This window comes from Perca fluviatilis, chromosome 2, assembly GCF_010015445.1.
Source record: "Perca fluviatilis chromosome 2, GENO_Pfluv_1.0, whole genome shotgun sequence".
Taxonomy (NCBI): domain Eukaryota; kingdom Metazoa; phylum Chordata; class Actinopteri; order Perciformes; family Percidae; genus Perca; species Perca fluviatilis.
In genome coordinates, this window is record NC_053113.1 from 20,242,433 (window position 1) to 20,263,705 (window position 21,273).

The 21,273-nt window shown below is 40.1% G+C and overlaps 1 protein-coding gene across 3 annotated transcripts in view; it reads right to left on the reverse strand.

Moving 5' to 3' along the window:
• LOC120574226 (limbic system associated membrane protein) overlaps positions 1–21,273 on the reverse strand; it is a 723,149-nt gene that overhangs the window by 16,602 nt on the left and 685,274 nt on the right. For all 3 annotated transcript variants that reach the window (XM_039824481.1, XM_039824474.1, XM_039824468.1), the window contains one exon: positions 21,085–21,210. In XM_039824481.1, coding sequence (XP_039680415.1) covers positions 21,085–21,210 — 126 coding nt within the window. The remainder of the gene's footprint in view (positions 1–21,084; positions 21,211–21,273) is intronic.

Below are 21,273 nucleotides of genomic sequence, written 5' to 3' on the forward strand. Positions count from 1 at the left end.
GAAACAAATAACTAAATCATCCAAATCAAATGCATGATGGAGATGGAGGTCAGCTCATACAGTATTGTTTCATACTGATTGAAAGATCAGTGGGATCATGATTAAAGTATAAACCAGATCATACTCCGCTCTCCCAGGACAAACTGCCAGAGTAACGTGATTGAAAAGGTATGATTGAAAATCTGTTGCCATGGAAATTCTATTGAAGCTCAATCTCTTCTTCAGTGCTTTGGTTTGGTAATGGATAAGTATAGAAAAAGAGAGAGAGAGAGAGAGAGAGAGAGAGAGAGAGAGAGAGAGAGAGAGACCAGGTGACTGCAAAGATCAAAGAACAGAGAAAGAGGGAGCGAAGAATATGAAAATCAACCTTTTCAGGAAGCGGCTCAACTTTTTCTTTTAAGCGCAGCAATTAACTGTTAGTAATCTCACCTGGTGCGTATACAGAGCTCAACTCAATCATGATGATGAATGGAACGTGATGTATTGTCTAAAGAAACAATTCATTACAATACAACATTTCATGTATCTTTGTCTGTGCCCACAGGAGAATATAGTTTCCTGCACATGAAGTGTGTACTTCACATTATCAGTTTAATGAAGCGTAATGAAGATAGATTTGTTAATCTTGTCTAGAGGGAATTGATGAGAGTGTGTGTACAGTATATGTGTGCATGTGCACATGTGGCCAGGCCTGTGTGCAGAGGCGTAATGTCTATATAGTGAGTAGGACACATGCATGCATGAACTGGGATGAAGACACATTTCCTTAAAGGCTTTCAGGGAGCACAGAAAGCAGTAACTGACTCAAAATGTGCACATTAGAAAAGCCCCATGAATCCTGTTATTACACTATACTATATCATCACCTTCTACGCTAATCTGAATAGAGGATGGCGATTTGGTGACACAGATGAAAAGAGTAGATAAGTAGGGGAAGGACAAGGAATATCACTTTTTTTCTTCTTTTGTTAAAGCTTTAGTGCGTAACTTTTTGATATTAATGAACGTCCGTTACATTCAAGCCATTGCCAAATGAGTTGCTACAAAGCTAATTAAGACTATCAGCTTCACAAACCTCTCTTTTTATTTATCAGTTAATTACCTCTTCTGAAGAGTCCATCATGGTTTTTTGATCCTCTGTGTCCTCCTTGCATACTAGCAGGGTGGGGGCGCGTGCACGATCACGTAAGGCTTGTATCATGTGGACGCGCCGACAGTGTTGTTGTCATTACTTAGAATTCCTCATGGGGGAGACAGAAACTATGCATTATAGCTTTAAATATAGTTCTTCCAGATAAATATAAGCATGCTTACATGCTAATGTTTGCGTAAGACGTACAGAATAATGTTAATTTAGCTTGCTAGCATCCTTACATTTCCTAAATAGCAGTAAACAAAATATACAGCTGATATCATTCATTTAAAGTAACAAACCAAAAGTATTGGACAAATTATAATTTGACCTGATAACGGCGCTTGTCGAAAAGTCAGGGGATCACCAAAATTATTGGGATTCACCCTCATTCATGATTTGCTTTACAGCCGTAAATCATGGAGGTCTCAAATAAGAGCTTTTAAGGTGAAATGCTTAAACTGATGATTTACTGTATGTGTTTTAACTGGGAGATTCAAACAACTTAGTTCACTTTCTTTTTGACATCAAGAACATACTAATTTTTTACATAAAAAATAATACAGAGTGGTGTTCTTACATCTCACAGAATAAATGAATAGATAGAAGAGATAAGTAAATATATTGACAATTGTCATTGTAGTTGGTGTAATCAACAAGTGCCAACTTCCTGTAAACTTTCAGTTGCTGCAGCTTTTTTAAGACAGAGAATGTTAATTATGCAAATCGATCGACTCTTGCAATTTGTAAATTGCACGCCTTCAAATTGCAATTTTGATGAAGAACAATATAAATAAAATAAATAAATTGACAGATAGACAGACAGGATTGTTTTTTTTTACTTTAACTCTGTTTTCTGTACAAACACCTATCACACATTCTTTCTCTCCTTATCTCGCTCACACATTCACATAAGTCCAAAAACGTGTGCTGCCTCCTTAACCTGTATATCTGTAGATGCAGGTCAGAGTTCAAACCGTCTTTTCATTATATTTTCATGTTGCAAGCATTTTTTCAGACTTTTCTCCCGCTATACTTGAAGTGGGAGGCACACAGGCGTCAGTAGCCTTGAGCTACTCTCACAATGAGCAAAGCAGAGGGAATAGGTGGCAAAATGCATTGTCTATTTTCAACACAGAGAATAGCATTAACTGGAATAGAAACTTGTGGTCACAAAAAGTGTTTTGCACCACAACTGTGTCACAACTGGGAAGCAGCAGCGGAATTTAACTGAATTCTAATTTGTTCCAATTTTGTGCAAGATTTTTTTTTTATTTCAAGTGGTATCACCCATTTTAGGGGCTGCATATCTAATTTTAGAATAACAATATTCCATGATTATCACAGAGAAATGTATACTCAGTCCACAAAAATCCTAATCCACTAAATTACCTTTGCTGAGATGCTTAGTGATTATTAGTGTTTTTAGAAAGCATTGTTTTAGAAGCTATTGCAAAGTAATACCTCCTATGTGTGGAAGTTTGAAATATTGTGGGTTTAACCCCTCAGAGTAAGAGATAGATGGAAAAGTCACTCTGCTCCAAAAGGATACTGTAAATGAAATCCATGTAATAACTAAGAATTACAGGTAACATGTGTGACTAATGAAGTTATACACTAAGCTGCATTATAGCTGCCTTCAGCTAAATGAAGAACTTCAGCCAGCCAGGAGTTTGTTGTAAAACTAGATAAAACAGTCAAAGGTTTGTGACTATTCTTAACTTCAAAACATGGAAGTATAAAAAAAACACATCAATTATTATTTAAAACACCCTGTTGGACACTAAGCTTAAATTGTTATTCACTAATTTGCCAAGCTGCCTGGCGCTAGTTATGCTGAAAAGACATATACGTGCATATAACTGCAGTCTTTTTTCACACATTATACTGTTGAAAGCCCTGAAGCATTTGGGATATGCAACAGCAGGCTTTTGTAAGCGAGTTGGGAAGAGTTGAGGGGCCTGGAAGAAGTACACTCCCACAAATGCCTACTGGATACTGATTTGCATTGCACTGGCAATTTTAAGTTTGTGTGAACAACTCAAGTCTTCCATGTCAATTAAAAATACTCTGTAGGATTGAGGGACAGCAGTGGGATAGGAGCACCAGCACACATTCTGTAGGTCTATGCATGCACCCATTCCCCCTACCTTCCAGAGAGAGAGAGAGAGAGAGAGAGAGAGATAGAGAGAGATAGAGAGAGAGAGATGTGAATCACAAACCAGCAACTTCAGCTGGCAACTGGATGGCACTCATTTGCATATCCTCATGCATCATTCATCAGCATCACTTTACCACAGAGCGAAACATTACATTTATTTTGCAAATGCTAATTTATGTTAAGCAGCTGATTTGAGAAACTTCAGCGTCGAGTAGCATAAAAGACCCTGCAACATTTATTTTCTTTTGTCTGCATGAGTGTGACAGTATGTGCACTGGTGTCTGTATACATGCACACACCCGTCACACCCCTCTGGATCTCAACTCTGTGTGTATGTGTGTTTGTTTGAGCATGTGTGCATTTGTATTTGGATAGTTGGTCCTGGCATTATCTAACACAGCCACATGGCAGCTGTCTTCCTGTCAGGATTCTTTGTGATTTAAATGATGGGTCAACACGTACTTACAGAGTAACTATTTTCATCAACACCTTTCTCGCAGTGGAGATAATGAAAAGATGACTGAAGTCAGAAATTACATGAATTTTAAAGTGCCCATATTATGCTCATTTTCAGGTTCATAATTGTAATTTGAGATTGTATCAGAATAGGTTTACATCGTTTAATTTTCAAAAAACACCATATTTTTGTTGTACTGTCTATTGCTGCAGATCCTCTTTTCACCCTGTGTCAGGTCTCTGTTTTAGCTACAGAGTGAGACATCTCAACTTCTGTCACATCTTTGTTGGCAATCGCACATGTGCAGTAGTTAGGTAAGGCTCACAATTGCTAGCTAGCTGTTTCTCCAACATCTCCCTGTACAAGGCAGGATTAGCCGGGAGACTTCTTCTAAATGAGGGCGCACTTTCAACTTTGCGTGGAATACCTGCAGAACAGGGACATGTAAGTAGTTCTATACAATTTATTTTGTAGATCAGGGTGAATTTGTGTGTGTTGTAGCAGTGTTTTGCCATTGACAACGAGCTAGCATGCCAGCGCTAGCATGCTAATGGTTAGTCCCCTAGCCCCCTCGTTTCGGCTAGTGACGTAGAAAGCCGTGCAGATCACCCGGAGACTGAAGGCAGAAGAAAAATGGATGTTTTTTTTTTCAACATTTGTATGCGTGTGGAAGCACCAGAGACACAACATAACACCCCGAATCCCAGAAAAAGTTTTTTTTTTTCACAATATGAGCACTTTAAGCTCACGTATGACTCTATTGAAAGTGTGTTGCCAAAACCAAACATGCCATGCAATGCAAATATCATTATACAGGGCTTAATGCTTCTATCCTAAAGGGCAGACCTTAACGACTCATATTTACGTTTGTTGTTAGGCGGCGACATGGCCGTAGTAATTATCAGAAGAGCAAACGAGGAAGTGAGATGACAAAGTACAAGAGTGCCAAATTCCACATAAGAAGGCAGGTTGGTGGATGGGTCAAACAAACACATTTAGGAAACCGGGGTTTGTGTCCTGTGTGAAACCAAAAGTCAACTGTCACATTTTGAAAGTGGATCTGAGCGGAGTTTAGCGCCGCCCATGACGATTCTGATTGGTTTAAATAAAGGCCATTAAACCAGAGCACGTTTTCCTCCCATCCCCGAATGCTATGTGGAGTAGCCAGACCCTCCTTCAGTGCGCTTTGGAGGAGGGTCTGGCAAAGCGAGACTAATGACGCAGTGACATTGCTTCCTCATTTTAGTAGTTTTACGTGACCAGTGGTGGAATGTAACTAAGTAAGATCAAATTATAGATACTTATACTTTACTTATACTAGTCTTTTCTTTTCTTTTCTTTTTTTTGCCACTTTCTACTTCTACTTCACTACATTTCTGAGGGAAATATTGTACTTTTTACTCCACTACATGAATCTGACAGCTTTAGTTACTAGTTACATATTCAAATTAAGATGATGGCAAACAAAACATATGTAATTTATAAAATACAATATTTTATTATAAATTAAACTACCCAACAATATATAGGCCTACAAGTACAGCTAAAATGATGAGACGATTAAACACTTAGTTGATTGACAGAACTGTTTTGATCGTTTTCCAGTTTATTGAGTACTTTTAATACTTTAAGTACATTTTCTTGATGATACTTACAAACATTTCCTTAAGTAACATTTTCAATGCAGGACTTTTACTTTGACAGAGCATTTTTACAGTGTGGTACTGGTACTTTTACTTAAGTAAAGGATCCGAATACTTCTTTTACCACTGTATGTGACTTATTTTAAGATAATCCCTGATGTTTTACCAACCCTAACTACCTAATGTTTGTTGCCTAAACTGAACTAGTTCTGTTTTACAACATTAACTACGTATTTAAAAGTGCCAAAGTTACCTTAAATAGAACTGTCCCGTGATAAAAACTGCCTTTGTGATCACGACGTGTGTTACAGTCACTTGTTCAAAATGTGCACCGTGTGGCTGTATCATGGCGTTAAACAAAATTGTTTTGGGAGTCATTAGAAATCGCCCTACAGTGTTCTGTCGTTTAGGTATAAGGCTGTGTTGTAAAGGGATACTGCACTCAAAGTTTGAATGCACGTGATTTCACTGTGACAGGGTGGTTTTAAATGACAAATATAATTTTACAACAATAAAATCAAATCACTTGCAACCTCAAATCCTTTAAATTGTTTGTATTGATAGCAACAAAACTATCCTTGTGAGACTTATCTTGTTAATGTTCTGTTATATTGCCTAAATTCTAATGTCTTATTACACTTGGCAGCAATTCTGTATATCTGAGAAGAAATCCAACATGAACAATATCTTTTCAGCAGTCTGGGGACTAAAGGAGAACTTCCACTTCTATTCACAAGCCATTTGCTGCCACTGCTGCTGGCGGTGCAGAAATAACACAGGTGTTCGAGCCAAAAACAAGACGGCTGTTTATTTGCCGCTTCCTGAGCCGAAGAAATGATACGCACAGCGGAGCGATGCAGCCGTCTGTTTTGCTCAACGCTGTCATTGCTCTCTCTATCTTGTTTCCCACTCTCTCCTTCTTCGACTCCTCACATGCCTTTGTTGTTTTTTTTGAGGCAACTTTGGGGTGGTTTCTCTCAGCTTGGCTGCTCATTGTATGACGCTGTATACTGTTCTTTGGCCTATTCAAGTCTGAGTCTTTATAAGGAGATTATTTGTTGATAAAACAGAATAGGGTTTAGTGATTGAATTCCCATGAAGGGTAGCTGGGTTGTCCGCTTTCTCTTACACTTGGCTGATAAGTGGATTCAGCCTATTGTTGTGGGAAGACTTCTCATTACTGTCTGGATAGATTCAATGGGCTTGTGTTTGCCATGGGAGAAGATGCTTTATGTTAAGCAAGGATAGCAAGGTCAGGCATAGACTATGGCTGCTTACCTTTCATTTAGTGTTTCTCTCCTTTCCTTTCTCTGTGATGCACACACAAACATGTGTGCATGCAAAGACACACATGATAGCATCATTCAAACATTTTAATATCGTTCTTCATGTCAGAACTTAACTACATTGCATCTCTGCAAGTAAGCAGTGTTTCCCATTCACAGGTTCTACTTGGGCGCACCGCCCCCAGTTGCAGTTCCCATATTAGAAGATATTAGGAGCATTCTTGGGAAAAACAAAATCTGAGATGATATGACAAATGTTGTACGAGTTTGAGAAATGATTTGCAATATTATGAAAATGAAGTGAAACTTTACTCTCAAGAAAATAAATTCATAATTTTACAGAATGGTATGGCACTAAGTCACAATTATACGAGACCAAAAAGTAATTATATTATGACAAAACATTTTATGCTTACTTATTGTATATAATACAGAAGAATACTTTGCACATCTACTTTATGACGGGTAAGAAAAGAGGGACAAACAAACTCCCGCACACTGTCTATCTTGCAAAAATACATTTATTTGCCACGTTTCTGTTTAAGACCTTCATCCAACACTTCATCTGGCATTTTGCAAGATAGACAGTGTGCGGGAGTTTGTTTAATTACTTATACACCCACATGGTTTAAGGTTATTTTGAAATACGTAGATTTTTTTCCCTCAAACATTTTTCTTGTTATATGTTGTGTATGTAGTAATTAAACAAAAATATTATTATTAAAATTACTTATTTATTCTTAGGACCTTCTTTTGCAAAAATGGTGCAATATTATGGCTTTTTTTGGTTCACGATCATGACTTTATTCTCAGAACATTGCATCTTCTTTCTTTTTTATTTTCCAACTGTTAGATTTACTTTTCCCCAGCAGTAATCTACATACTCCTTTGTACAACATAAGTAGAAAAATACCTATTAACACAATGTCCTAATTAGGGAATTAGGGTTAAAGTGCCCAGACACTGCTGGGGGTGATGGTTAAAATTACAGAAAAAACAACCGTGTCTTAAGCTAACTTTATTGACAATTTGCAATTTGGAATTATGTTAGTTTCCCCTCGAATTTGTAAGTTTTATAGTCTCTTTCTATCTATTCTATTTAGGCTACCAGGCAGAAATACCTTCTCAAAGACCTACAGGCTACAATATTAAATGTTGTTAACAGTAAGTATCATTATACAGTGTCTGAATTTGAAAACTGATATTTATGATGATGATGATGATGATGATTGTTATTGGATAGTTACATTAACTGCAGTACAAGGCTGTTATAACATACCATATATATAATAATGGAGGAGGCACATACAAACACGTATCTTCTGTGATTTTGTAAATACAGCATTAGTTAAGATGTTGTTACATCAGGAGCTTTCAGAACAGCTTTAGTCCTCCTTGGTATAGATTCTACAACACTCACTGTCTAACACATCACTCCCATGATCACTTAGGTTAAGTTCTGGTAAGGCCATGGCATATTATTCACCCAGTTTGGAAGCATTTGTTACATCTCTCCATTAAATTATTTGGCTAGCTTTTCCCTGTCACCTATCTGTGCACGGGAGCTGCCCAGTATGGGCACATTATTTCATCCCTGTCTTCTTAGAAGGGCTTGCCCAAGGGCATGTGAAGAGAAGGTAAAATAGAAAGAAGACTGTGTGTCTCCATTCTACTCCCCTGCTCATATCTCCTTGCCTTGGGCAGGGATTCAAACCAGAAACCTTCAAATCACAAGTTTGCTTCTCGTTTTGGCTACTGCCTCCCAGAAAGGCTCTGCGACTCTGAGGATCTCTCGAAAAAGTGTTTATGGACTGGAACAAAAAGTGCTGAGTTTCTGTACAGTTGTGAGTGACTTTAAACAAGTGTGAGCTCCAGTGTTCAGCCAGCCCAGCGGTGACTACACCTAATGAGGCTGGGCAGACACAGGGCAAGCTGTGCTCATGATGTTCTGTACACCGTGTGACAGCAGACTGATTTCAGACCAGCTGCTGATGATGCTGATTGTAAACAAACAGGGGAACAGTGACAGTCAGCAGATCTGAGACCTGCTGAGAGACGGATGAGCAGCTGTCTTCTTTTGTTTCCCAAAGGGCTGGAATCAAGTACACACACACACACACACATACACACAAACAAACACACACACACACACACACACACACACACACACACACACACACACACACACACACACACACACACACACACACACACACACACACACACACACACACACACACACACACACCTGGAGACAAGGAGTGGGAGGGTTAACCTGGGTTACTCTGACAAGGACCTGTCACTACCTTACACTTCATTCCCATAATCAGCAGGATTGTCAGCTACTTTCTGTCACTGACAAGCTTGTCACACAATTATGTGTGTGTGTGTATGTATGTATGTGTGTTCATCTCCTGCCTAGTCTTCTTACCCACTCCTACTGCATGGGAGTTACACTACTGAGGCACCTATGTATCTGCACTCTTACCTGCTCCACCCCCTCCTGAGAGTCAGAGATATGTGTGCGTGCATGTGTGTGTGCTCTCTTGCTCCATGGCTCTCCCCAGACAGCGAGATGAAGTGCAGAAAGGACAATTGAAGTGACTGTCATACTCTGCCGAAGAGATGGGAGGATGATGGAAAGAGGGGGAGACAATGAGAGTGAAAATGAGGGAGAGGAAGACAGAGAGCGACAGCTGAAGATGGATAGACAAAGAGTGGCAGAGAGGAACAGGGAGAGAGCTTTCCAGACAAGGTGACAGTCCTGGGGAGACTTTCCTGAGCCCGGTCTTGGAGCATGGCTGACACACAGCTGAGGCCAGCGTAGGAGGGATGTCAAGGGCACTCAGCATCAAACCTCTAACAGGCAGCCCTGCCAAGCACTGTTATAAAAGGGTTATGACTTCAATATTCAGCCGGCTCATATGGCATAGGCGCGTGGGCTGCGGTCCAAATCAATTCATTTAGACAGAAGTCTTTGTTGCAATGAAACTGTTTGTGTGATAGATTCATAGCTTACCATTTACAGTAAGGTGACACCATTATCCAGAAGACCTTCAGTGTTCAGCGTGTTGCTCAAGGACAGTGACGGTAAGCATGAATGCTGATGGACAGGTAATAGGTGTTGATATTTTGGTTACATGACACTATTCGCAGCCATTCGTCCATTTAGCCGCCAGGGTGCAGCATCGTAAATACATCAAGAAATCTTTATGATTTGAATCTAAATCATCAGCGTCTTGCTACTTTCACTGCAAGCTCCTCAGATGTCCAGATGTGTGTGTCTTTGCTTGAGTGGATCCCAGGTTCACTGCGGTTGTCCTCCCTGCAGTGTTAAATGACTGACAAACTCTATTACACCAGAGAGGTGAGAGGATCTCAAATGCATAATTGAACATTAATTAACCACTGGAGTTACTATAACTAATGATAAGAATAATTGAACATGCAATGAAACTGGCCATTTGCATACTAGAACACTGTTCTGTTTTTTCCCCTCTCTCCATCTTCTGCCGTTCTCCCTTGTCTTTTAAATTCTTTCTTTTCCTCTCTCCGTCCCTCCTTCCCTGAGGATAGCATAACATCCATCAATTCCTCCTCTTTTTCAGCTCTGCATGGGTCCTCATTGTATCATGGAATACCAGAGGCAGCCAGAGGGCATGTATTTTTCATACTTGACTGACCGCTACTATTTTGGTTGGTCTGGGAGGTGTGCAGTGAAGGATTCCTTGCTTGACCGGTGGCTCCATTTCCCCCCTCACGCCAGGGTGCTGCCATTTTTCTGACCTGCAACCACCCAGGAGCTCCAGTCTACCACCTTTAGCAACTAATCTAGGGGAGTAAAATAAAAAACAGGAGGAGTCTCAAGCTGGGAACCAGTCAGCTAAAGAGATCCACACCAACATGCTTGCATGTCGCGCAGACACTGGAGGCGTGCACATGTACTGTACCACATGTGCATTCACGCTCATATACTGTAATTTTCCTCATCCTTCTCTTTCATCTTCTTTCCTTCCATCCCACTCAATAAACACTCACCTCTGCTCTTCTTCCCCTCCCTCTGTGTTCTATTGATAATTTGCCTCACAAGTCGGAGCAATGAGCTATACAGTCAATATTGACAGCAGCACTCCAGCAGAAGCTGAACAAAAACTGTTTTGATAAAAAGTACAAGAACTACAAGATAGCGCACTACATAGAGCATTGCCCACTGTCTCTTACAGATAAAACAGATGTCACACTACTTCTGCGGACAATATCAGACACTGTGTCCGCCTCAGATCTTCAAAGTCTCCCTTGCTGCCTAGGGCCCTATGAAATCCGTTTTATTTCTTTTCAAATTCCGTTTTATTTTGTTTCAAATTCCGTGTTTTCAGATTTATTTTTAGCCCTTTACGATTTTTCGGATTTGCTTGTTTTCTTTTCACTTCTAAGCAGTATTGACCTTTAAAAACTCAGTGACACAAACTCACAATTCAGCTTTTTTATTTAAACTGTTAATATATTCAGCAAAGCACATTCAAAATTAGCTAAATAAAAGCTAATTGGATGCTCACCTATAACAATGTTGAGGACACTGCGATCTCGCTTGTCAGAGGTTTCGTCGACAACAACCAAGATTTTCTTTCCACAGATCTCTTGCAGCACTTTTTGCATGTGCACGGCAGGTGAGTCTGCCTGAGGCTGCTGGCGTTTTCTGGAAGCGCGCCTTGCAATGTTTAACAAGAAACGTATCTTCATTTTCTCTAGCAGTCAGCTTCTGCACACATTGCAACAAAATCTTCCACAAACTCACGCCTTGCATTTATTGATTTAGTCGTTGCCTCAATGGTAACCTGGAGGGATTTTCCCACTGTAGATTTAGCTTTGTTCGTTACGTGTGTCTTTGCGGGTCCAGTCAACAGTATGTTGACAAAACATACAAAACATACGTTGGCCAGATTCATAGTAGTCGGGGTATTGTTCAGCCCGGTATTTAGCAGTTAATTCAGAGTTTCTTAATTTTTTTGCCACTGTTGTCTTATCAGGAGGCGCCACTCGCTTCAACACTTTTTCCCTCGCAACAAACTCAACGTGAACGTGATGACGTATGGTTACTAGGCAACAGGCTGTGCCATTTGGCCACGGTTTAGGTAGAGACCTGTCTGCTTGTTGTTGAGACCTTTCTCCGCTTGTTTTAAACTGAAAAATGAGAAAAATAAATTGTTTATTTAATATGTCAACAAAATATATGCAAATTCCATGAGATTCCGCGTGTATAACAGAATTCCATTTTCATGTGTAGATTCCGCGATTCCGTCCGTGTTTTCTGCATCGCAGCCCTAGCTGCCTTCGGTGCATGTGTCGAAGAACCTATTTAATGAGACAGCCATGTAGTGAGACACATGATGGATGTGTTGGTTATCTTTGTCCTGGTTTCATGATTAACGTAATGGAGCTGATATCAGTCGATCCTTTTACAAATTCTATGCCTACAGTGAAAGTATAAAATGATAGCAACATGTATTTTCTTGATGAATTACACTGATGAGGGGAATCCAGGTAAAAGCCATTAATGCTTATTGATTAATGAATGAATATCTTCTCATCAGACACAAGAAGATGAGTTAGTGACGTTTGGACTTAGATAAAACTGAAAAAACAAATAGCCTTTAAATTAAATTAAAAGATAAATCATTTGGAACTTAAAAGCAGACATATAAGCCCCTATTGGCAGGATGGCATAATTTATCTGTGCCTTCCCAAACCATTACAAACATTAGGAAAACATCGTGGTTAGGGATAAAATGACTACTTTGTTAAAGGTTCAGTGTGTAATGTGTGTGGTTGTTCATTATCAAAATCTGTGTTGACAGTTCACAAACTTGTCCTTTTTCATGAATATTTACCACCACCATCAATTCCAAGTATTCCTTTTGGCTTGAAATTTTACATTTGCATCTTGAAATACGGGACATACAGGACATAATGCTCCGCCTTCTGCGTTTTCGCTGTCACATGATAAACTCACAGGTGCTGCTAATGACATGGTTACAACAATAAACAATTGGTTAAAATGGACTAAAGTTGACTGATGATTTGAAGCGGGAAACAAACAGCGGTTCCCTGTGTCAAAGTGATTCATTCTACCAACCTCCTCCCTAAACATACTTTGTTGCTCTATAATAATGTCACCTCTCTTCCTGTTTTGCTCCCGTCATAATTATCAATATCAATAGAGGGCTTTGTCACTTCCAGATCGCTTGAAACTGCAATCTGTCCTGTTTCAAGGTCAGATTCACAAAAAATATTGCGCTAATGATATTACAGCGCCCACAAAGTTTTGCAGCTGAGTGAAAATTGCCATTTTGTTGCGCCTGATTGCAAATATCCATCTGGGAAATTACAAATGTTGCCTTTGTGCCAAGAACACAGTAGGCAGAACAATGGCAAAGAGAAAAATTCAGGGTGCAGAGGCATTCCTCAAAACTTAAGGCAAGGAATTTAAAAGTGACAGAGAGAAACCGTATTTGGGATATAATATCAGTCGGTCAGTGTTGTTAGTGTTTTCAAAGGCACACCTTCAGACCATGATTTGAAGCAGACGACACCGCTTTTAAAAGTGCTTCATCCCCTCAAACTCTCTTAGGACGCTAATAATTTCACTGTAACTGTGCGTGGTTATTAGCGCTGATCTTTGTGAATTGGATTGTTTTTGCAACGAGGCTCAGGAGCCAATTTTGCACCAAATGCGTGCATATTAATTTAAATATGTGCAAATAGCACAGGAGCACTGAGACACTATTTGCTTGGCAGCGCAGTGTTGGGTGAATCTTACCCTTTGCGGGTGCTTTGAGAATTATACAGTTTCTTTTGGTCTTAATGGTGCAGGTTTAGCAGCTGCAAAAGCTGCGAAAGGCTTTTTTGAATTCCCTTGTGAGTGTATGAAAGAAAGGGTTAAAAATCACACCCAGTTTCTTTCATCCTATTATTTGTGATTGTGGTAATTGTTACACTTAGCTTGTTATCTGCTTTGTCAATGTAAGCCAAACAACAAATAAAATCCTTTGGGTGAACCGGTGCATGCACCACTTTAATGACTACCTTGTTTGCTCTGCCCACAGAAGTCCATGTCCCTCATAATGAAGTATCTCCTGCCTTTTTTCATCTTTTATCATGCTCAAAGGGTTGTAATACAGTATTTACCCAGCCACAGTATTCCTAATTTCATCTGATGGCTCTTTGCAGTCTCAACACAGCAGGTTCAAAAATCTCTGTGTCAGACCTGCTCTATTATTAAATAGTGTTTAAATTCAATTCAATTTCATCCTGCAATCCAAATGTAGCTCAGTGACGTGCAAGCAATAATGACACAAACAGTCTCTTTGATGGAGTCTAATTATGAATATATACACATCTCCCAGCACTGAAAAGGCTCTTCCTGTTTATCTTTCAATCCATCCAGCATGCTATTTTGTCATTAAGATACATAACACGTCAGTTATAATCTAATTAGCTTTGTGATAACTGAGTAACGGAGGCAACAATAGTAGAGAAATAAGATTGTGCAGATTTGAGAATGAGCAGTTTCAGCTTGGATGGCCCCGTAGAACCAGATGACGGCTGTAATCAATGTGGACACCCTGAGAAACCATGCCATTAACTATCTAATAAACAAATCCTGGGATGGAATACCAATTTAGACAGTTGGCTGATAACATTTAACTCCAGCATTGGAGGCATCATTTGTCACATATGTCCCTTTCCGATTGGAGGGATTTTTGCAGTTCCTAGAACATAACGTTCCTAGAACCCTACCCGACTGGACCAATTTCGGGATTATTAAGTTCCTCTGACCACAGTTCCTGTAACTCTTTCAGCTCCTACTTCAAGGCAGGGTCTTTCCCTTTTCCCTTTTCCGCATAGTAACCTAGGTCTATGTTGATTGGTCCAACTTATAAGTCACGCCCACTGTCAACCTGGAACTTGCAGCGCGCCGTCTGTAAAAGCCATACCATCTGTGTAAGCAAAACATTACTTGAATTACTTGACTACGTGAATTACTATGAGAATGGACGGAATGCTGAACTCTTAAAAGTGGACTGACATGGAGGTGCAGGCGCTGCTGGCAATGTACGCCACTGAGGAGGTGCAGAGGGATCTGGAAGGATCCACAAGAAACATTAAAGGTCCCATGACATGGTGCTCTTTGGATGCTTTTCTATAGACCTTAGTGGTCCCCTAATACTATATCTGAAGTCTCTTTTCCGAAATTCAGCCTTGGTGCAGAATTACAACCACAAGAGCCAGTCCCACAATGAGCTTTCCTTAGGATGTGCCATTTCTGTGCCTGTAGCTATTGAGCAGGAGAGAGGGAGGGGCAAGGTGGAGGGTGGGGGTGTGGCCTTGACCAACTGCCACTTTGCTCATTTGAAAGCCATGATGCCTGTCTCTCATGGGTTGGCCAAATTCACTGGGTGGGCAAAGCAGAGAAAGGGGAGGTAACCTTGCTTGTTATGACCTAATAAGGAGCAAGATTCCAGAACGGCCCATCTGAGCTTTCATTTTCTCAAAAGCAGAGCAGGATACTCAGGGCTCGGTTATCACCATTTCAAGCCAAGCAGTGCAGAGAGAAGGTGAAGCTGAAACAAGACTCAGTGTTTCCTCTATGTTGATTTGACCGTGGCGGGCCCCCACGGCAACATTTCTGCCCCCCACGGTATCAGAAATAGGGCTGCATTGTTAGAGTGCATGTCGGAGAACGTTTGTATTGTAGGTGCATTATTTACATGCTGAAGTAGTTACACTGCATTACGATAATGTAATTAATAGTGGGTTTATTGTTATTTGCTGCAGAATGCTTAGCCTATATGTCAAGATCAAAGTTGGCCTATATAGTAACTCAAAAAGTACAGTTCAGTCACAACTGAAAATATGCCTCATTGTGTGTGTGTGTGTGTGTGTGGGGGGGATGTTCGGACCTACTGCCACTGCTAAAAAAACAAAACCTAATGGAAACACTGAAGGCTACAAGAAGATAAAGGACCACAACAACCAGAGCGGTGCAAATCGCAAAACAAGCAAGTGGTACGCCACTTTTCAACGGTGGAAAACCTGCTGGAGTCAGATGCTGAGCTGCAGTGATTCCCGCTATGGTGAAATATTGCAATTTCTTAAAGACCAAGCCAAAACAGAGGCTGAGGAGCGTGCCAAGGGAGGAAGAGATGAAGTGCTTCCAGGCTCACTGGATGGAGAGTCTCCTGCGCAGTGTCAACAGGCTGGCACCCAGGCAGGAGGACCTGTGATCAACCCTTATTTTTTAAAGATGTATGTGTGTGTGTGTGTGTGTGTGTGGTTTCTGTAAACAGTTTCGCCGCACATATACATGCACTTGTAAATAGTTAAAATGCACATGCAAATAGTTATCCTTGGACTTTTTAATATTGTATTGACTTCACTGTTTAGCATGCCTCCTACTTTTGTAAACAGGTCTTAAGTTTATCTTTGCACTCTAAAGTTTGCTGTGTTGTGTTTTACTTTGATATGAATAAATTATTTAATAGAAAAGTGGGTTACAGTTATTTGTACATGCACACATGAAGGTAGGCCTACCTGCTTGATTAAAAAGAGCAGCAGCAGGCTAAATGGCTGTGGTATCATAACTAAATATTGTGGTGGTTAGATGGCTGTGTTATAATAAAAAAAGGTCTGCACTGGCATTCAGACAACTTTGCTCATGATGCCCATTCAATTTGCCAGTGTAGACCTTTCGTGTTCACGTAGCCATGTAATCACACCTGTTGGTTAGATGGCTGTGTTATCATCACAAAAGGTCTACACTGTTAATTGCCCCTCCTACCAGTTCCTATGACCACTTGGCCAGTACGAATGCAAATGGCAAAACCGGTTTTGGGGGAGAGTAGTTAGTAGGACTGTTTAGAAGTGGACTGTTCTTATAACTACGTTCTTGTAACTATTTGGTCGGAAAGAGGCTATAGATTATATGAATTGTATGGGATTGCTCAAGGTTTTCACTTCTGAGCCCCTGAGAAAGTAAGTTTTACAGAGAAAACCTTTCAACAGACATATCTAAGAGCTGACTTGTTGCAGTTTGCAGTTTGATTACTTTCTGGGTTGTTATTGTTCTGGAGTTTTACAGTTTTGTCAGTTTGATTTAAAACTTTCTTTGCTTACTGCTTTAACCTCCCCTTTGGCATGTGTGCGTGTAATTACTTTTTGAGTTTCGCAATATTTGAAAATATAATCAAACCATGGCACTACCTGTTTGGTTTAATATACTTGGTAGCTGCTGGAGTTAGACTTATGTATATTCATTGCAGTGATGTTTTTATGTTGAAAACAGTCTGTGGGACTGGTAACACTGTGGTTACATAAGCTTGTGCTGCTTGGGCTGCAACAATAATTGATTGTCTGATTTATCGATTGTCAAAAATGGTGAAAATAACCCATCAGAATTTCCCTGAGCCCATCTTTAAAGGACTTGTTTTGTCTGACCAACAGTCCCAAATCCCAAACATAAATATGTGGGTGTTGAGTCTATGACTGATACTCAAGTCATATAGCCTGACAAGCCAGACCCACATCAAGATGTTGGGTCTGGGAACTCACCATTGACGGAGCTCAATCCGAGGGGCGGGATAAACGGTTAATAGGATAGCGCTACAACCAGGCAGAGCAACGAAGAAGGAAGAGAAGCTAGTTGATAGATTAAACTTTTGCCGTATCCGGTCGGCAAAACTCTGATCACATCTTCCTTTTTTAAGAATGATTTCTGTGATGTTCTTTGTTCTTTTCTCAAAGAAAAGATTAACTCCAAGTCTTCAAGAAGACCGCTGTTCCCAGCAGCAGCAGCAGCAGCAACCATAAGCCCGCCCACCGACTCTGTACACGATGTGATTGGCCTGACTAGAGTTTGGTTTTTCCAGCTCGCAAGTCAACGGAGAGTGCCTAGACCCTCTTGGCTGCAAAATAAATTGTGCTGCCACTAGGGTGCGTCTAGATTTCTAGGCTACAAGTCATAGTCTATTCGCAAAGTATTAATGAGCTTGTTAATAAAGACAGACAGGGGCGCCTGGATAGCTCACCTGGTTGAGCGTGCTCAATGTGCAGTGCTTCATCTTTTGTTTGTGTTTTACTCATAAGAAAATGTATTTTTAGTGGAAAATATAGCCTGTTGCGAATTTGAGCCAGTTTCTGAGGCAGGTTAGCACAAGTTACTAAAAAGATGCAATGTTGCTACTATTCATTGGGCCGCTTAATGTACTTCAGTTGTTTGTTCATCTGCTGAAATGGATGACTCTGCTGACCAGCAAATCAGATTTACTGTATTGTTTTATGTGAATAAGATGTAAGAAGCTACGTTACTTAAACTTAAAAAGTTCATTCTTCAGCTGCCACTTGTCACATTTCGTCCCTGTGTCAACTTTCTGTTTTTAGTTCCTTTCATGTTTTCTGTTAGTTTTCCCATTTCCTGTTTTATTTTGTAGGTTTTCTGTTCTCCCTTGTGTTGTTTTGTTTTACTTCCCGTTGTATATTTTCCCACTTGTGTGATTACCTGTCCCCGCCCTAATGTGTTGCACCTGTGTCTCATTGTCTCCCGTCTTGTGTATTTAAGTTCAGTCTTCCCCTTACACCAGTGTGAGATCGTCTGCTTCCTTGTATTCAGCCTTCAAGCGGTTTTCCCTGTGTCCTGTTTTCCTGAGTTCCTGTTTTCCCTTGGATCTTTGACCATTGCCTGTTTCCCGGATTTCCCTTTTGCCTGCTGTTTACTGGACACTGTTGCCATGCTTTATTAGCTTGCTAATAAATCATTGTATTTTACGTACCTGAGTTGTGCATTTGTGGGTCCATTCTCTGTGTGCGTGATACCACTAATATGTATGCCCTGTTTGCCTTTTGCTGGCCTTGATGTACTCAGTTACTGCATCCTCTTGATAATGATCTATATTATGTGTTTGCTGCTTCATTTGAAAAATAAGAGTATTGTGCTTTAAAGTAATCACAAAAATAGAAACCACTATAACTATAAAAAACACAATTAATCTGCAGTGAAATTTGTGGAAATGGCCATATTGTTAGCAATTTTGAAGCTTTATGGAGACTTGAGCTTGATCATCACACTGTAGAATATAGACTTGACTCTGGCTCTCAGCAAACGACTCAAGTCTTGACTTGGACTGGCATGTTAGGACTCAAGAACATCTGTGGTTAGTTGAGAGCCTCGCTAGCTGAGTGTAGCGGCGCTACCGCTGAGGCAAGCGAAGGCGTGAAGCAGCTACGACCACATGTTGCCAGACATTATTATCTCTCTCAGCAGTCCTCCACACATGCACAAACTGGCTTATGGATTCTGGGGTGAAAGACACCCGCAAAACAACAACAAAAATATCAACAGTGCCAGTGTTTGCAAATAGTGTGGTATCCCCATCTCTGGAGGCACATGTGCTATAAGTAGAATTACAGAATCCAATCCTGCCAGGATGTTGACAGGATTTTTCCTCTATCATACTGTTTTACCATTCACAGTTTCAGTAAAGAACAAAGGCATGTCGAAGGTGGTCTTCCCACTATTTTCTCAACAAAATATAGAGAAAGAAAAAAGAATAATGGAAAAAAGAAATAACTACTTTATAGAAGAAATTGCAGAGGTGTAGTTATTAAGCCCCAGTTCATTGCAGTTTGAATAATCTACTATTGGACATTGCTTTTTCCTTCCCTCTATATTCACATCTCCATCCATATTCTTGGAACAAAGCTATTTAAACCTGCAAATGATCTTTACCTACTAACAGTGAGCAATCTGAACCTTGAGGGTTTAACTTCAGTTTCACAGGAGCTTTTAGCTTGCACTACTGTAAAGCAGCCAGTCAGATCCATATGGCTCACATGATTAAGCTAAACAGATCACTCTCTTTTAATGCAAACAGACAAAAGAAGCAAATACACCCATCCAAGTTGCTCGGATTCCAGGTGCATGAAACAGATGTATTTGATGGAACGTGTCTGGAGTGCTGACAAACTGATTCAGTAATTGATAAAGACAGACAAATAGAATTGCTTTCAATTGCCACAAGGCTGTTATCAATCGGAGATTTTGTCAAGTCAAGCATCTCCATTCTTCACACAAGCTTATCGTTGGTGGGAGACATTATTTTTTACTGAAATTGGATTAAATCCCAAAGCAACAGTATCGCCACAGTATTGCCACTCTAAACGCACATATATGGAGAGATGTACTAACAACACCACCTGTACTAATATGAGACTCACCCCATGTTAGATAAACATGCCCTAGCGAATGCAAAGCTAGTATCTGTAACTGTATAAAACAATACTTTTTATCTGCATTCAGATTTTTCCAGATATGGGCAGGTTCTGCTTTTGTGTTATCTACAGACATATGTACTCCTCGTTCGTATGAGTTTACTGCTCACAAAATAGAAAACAGCAATACTGTAAATAAATAAAAAAATAAAGCATGGTTTGAGGAAGACATTTTAACAGGGAAAATGCAAGTCAGAATTGCATTGGGACATATCCCCAGATGTCTCTTTAAAAAGTGAAGGTTGGGTACATAATGGGAGGAGGCACTAATTTAAATTTGAAATTCTTTTAATTTAAAGTTGGAAGTGTCTATAACAAATAAGAAACCCATCAGCACATAAACAATGAGGTTGTGCATGCAGTGGGAGGAGGCTCAGAAGTGTCATTTAAAGTGTCTATGGAAATAATTGAGAAAGCTATTAACAAAAATCTGACACGCTCTCTTGACTATTTTGCATGAAGTTTTGAGACGGCCCCTTACTCCAGCTCGTCAGTTTCTCACCCACTGTCAATCCGCAAACAGTGCCAGGATTCAACATCAGACCAGGAGGTAAAATACCTATAACAGATGCCAACATCAGTCAATCCTGCACTAGCCAACAAATCTGGTGAAGACTGATGAAAAGACATCATGGAAATTGATGTTGCTTTGGTTGCTATCAGTTCCTGATTTCACTGTACAGACAACAATACTACTTTGATACTGAAGATAACATCTGAATCTGATGATTATGAGCCAAGATCATATGTTCATTGTCAATAGACATTGGATATCCTGCCACCAATGTAAAGAGTGATTTTTGTGATAAAGGAGTGTGACATTTGTGGCAAATTGTAAGTAATATTACTGCTAATGATCCTGTTTGTATCTGTTCCGTGTGCAATATCTGTTCATATCTGCATAATGTATTATTTTGCCTCTATAAGCCTTACGCATAGCAGGCGCCACAGCGAGATACAGCTTCACTTAAAAAAATAAAATAAAATGAAAAAACAATCTGGTATTTAGATGATGACAAAAATCTGTCACAGACATCTGGACTGACACAAATGATAATGAGCAATGATTGGATGATTCTTACCTGAGGGGTTGAGCAGCCGCCAGTTGATTGCAGGGTCCGGCCTGCCACTGGCCAAACAACTGAGTGTCACGTTACTGCCCTCATTCACTGTGATGTCTTCTGACACCTTGTAGATGTTAGCTGGGACTGGAGACACAAGAGAAATGACATCAAGGTTAATACAATTGCTACTAGTTATAAAATAGAGTT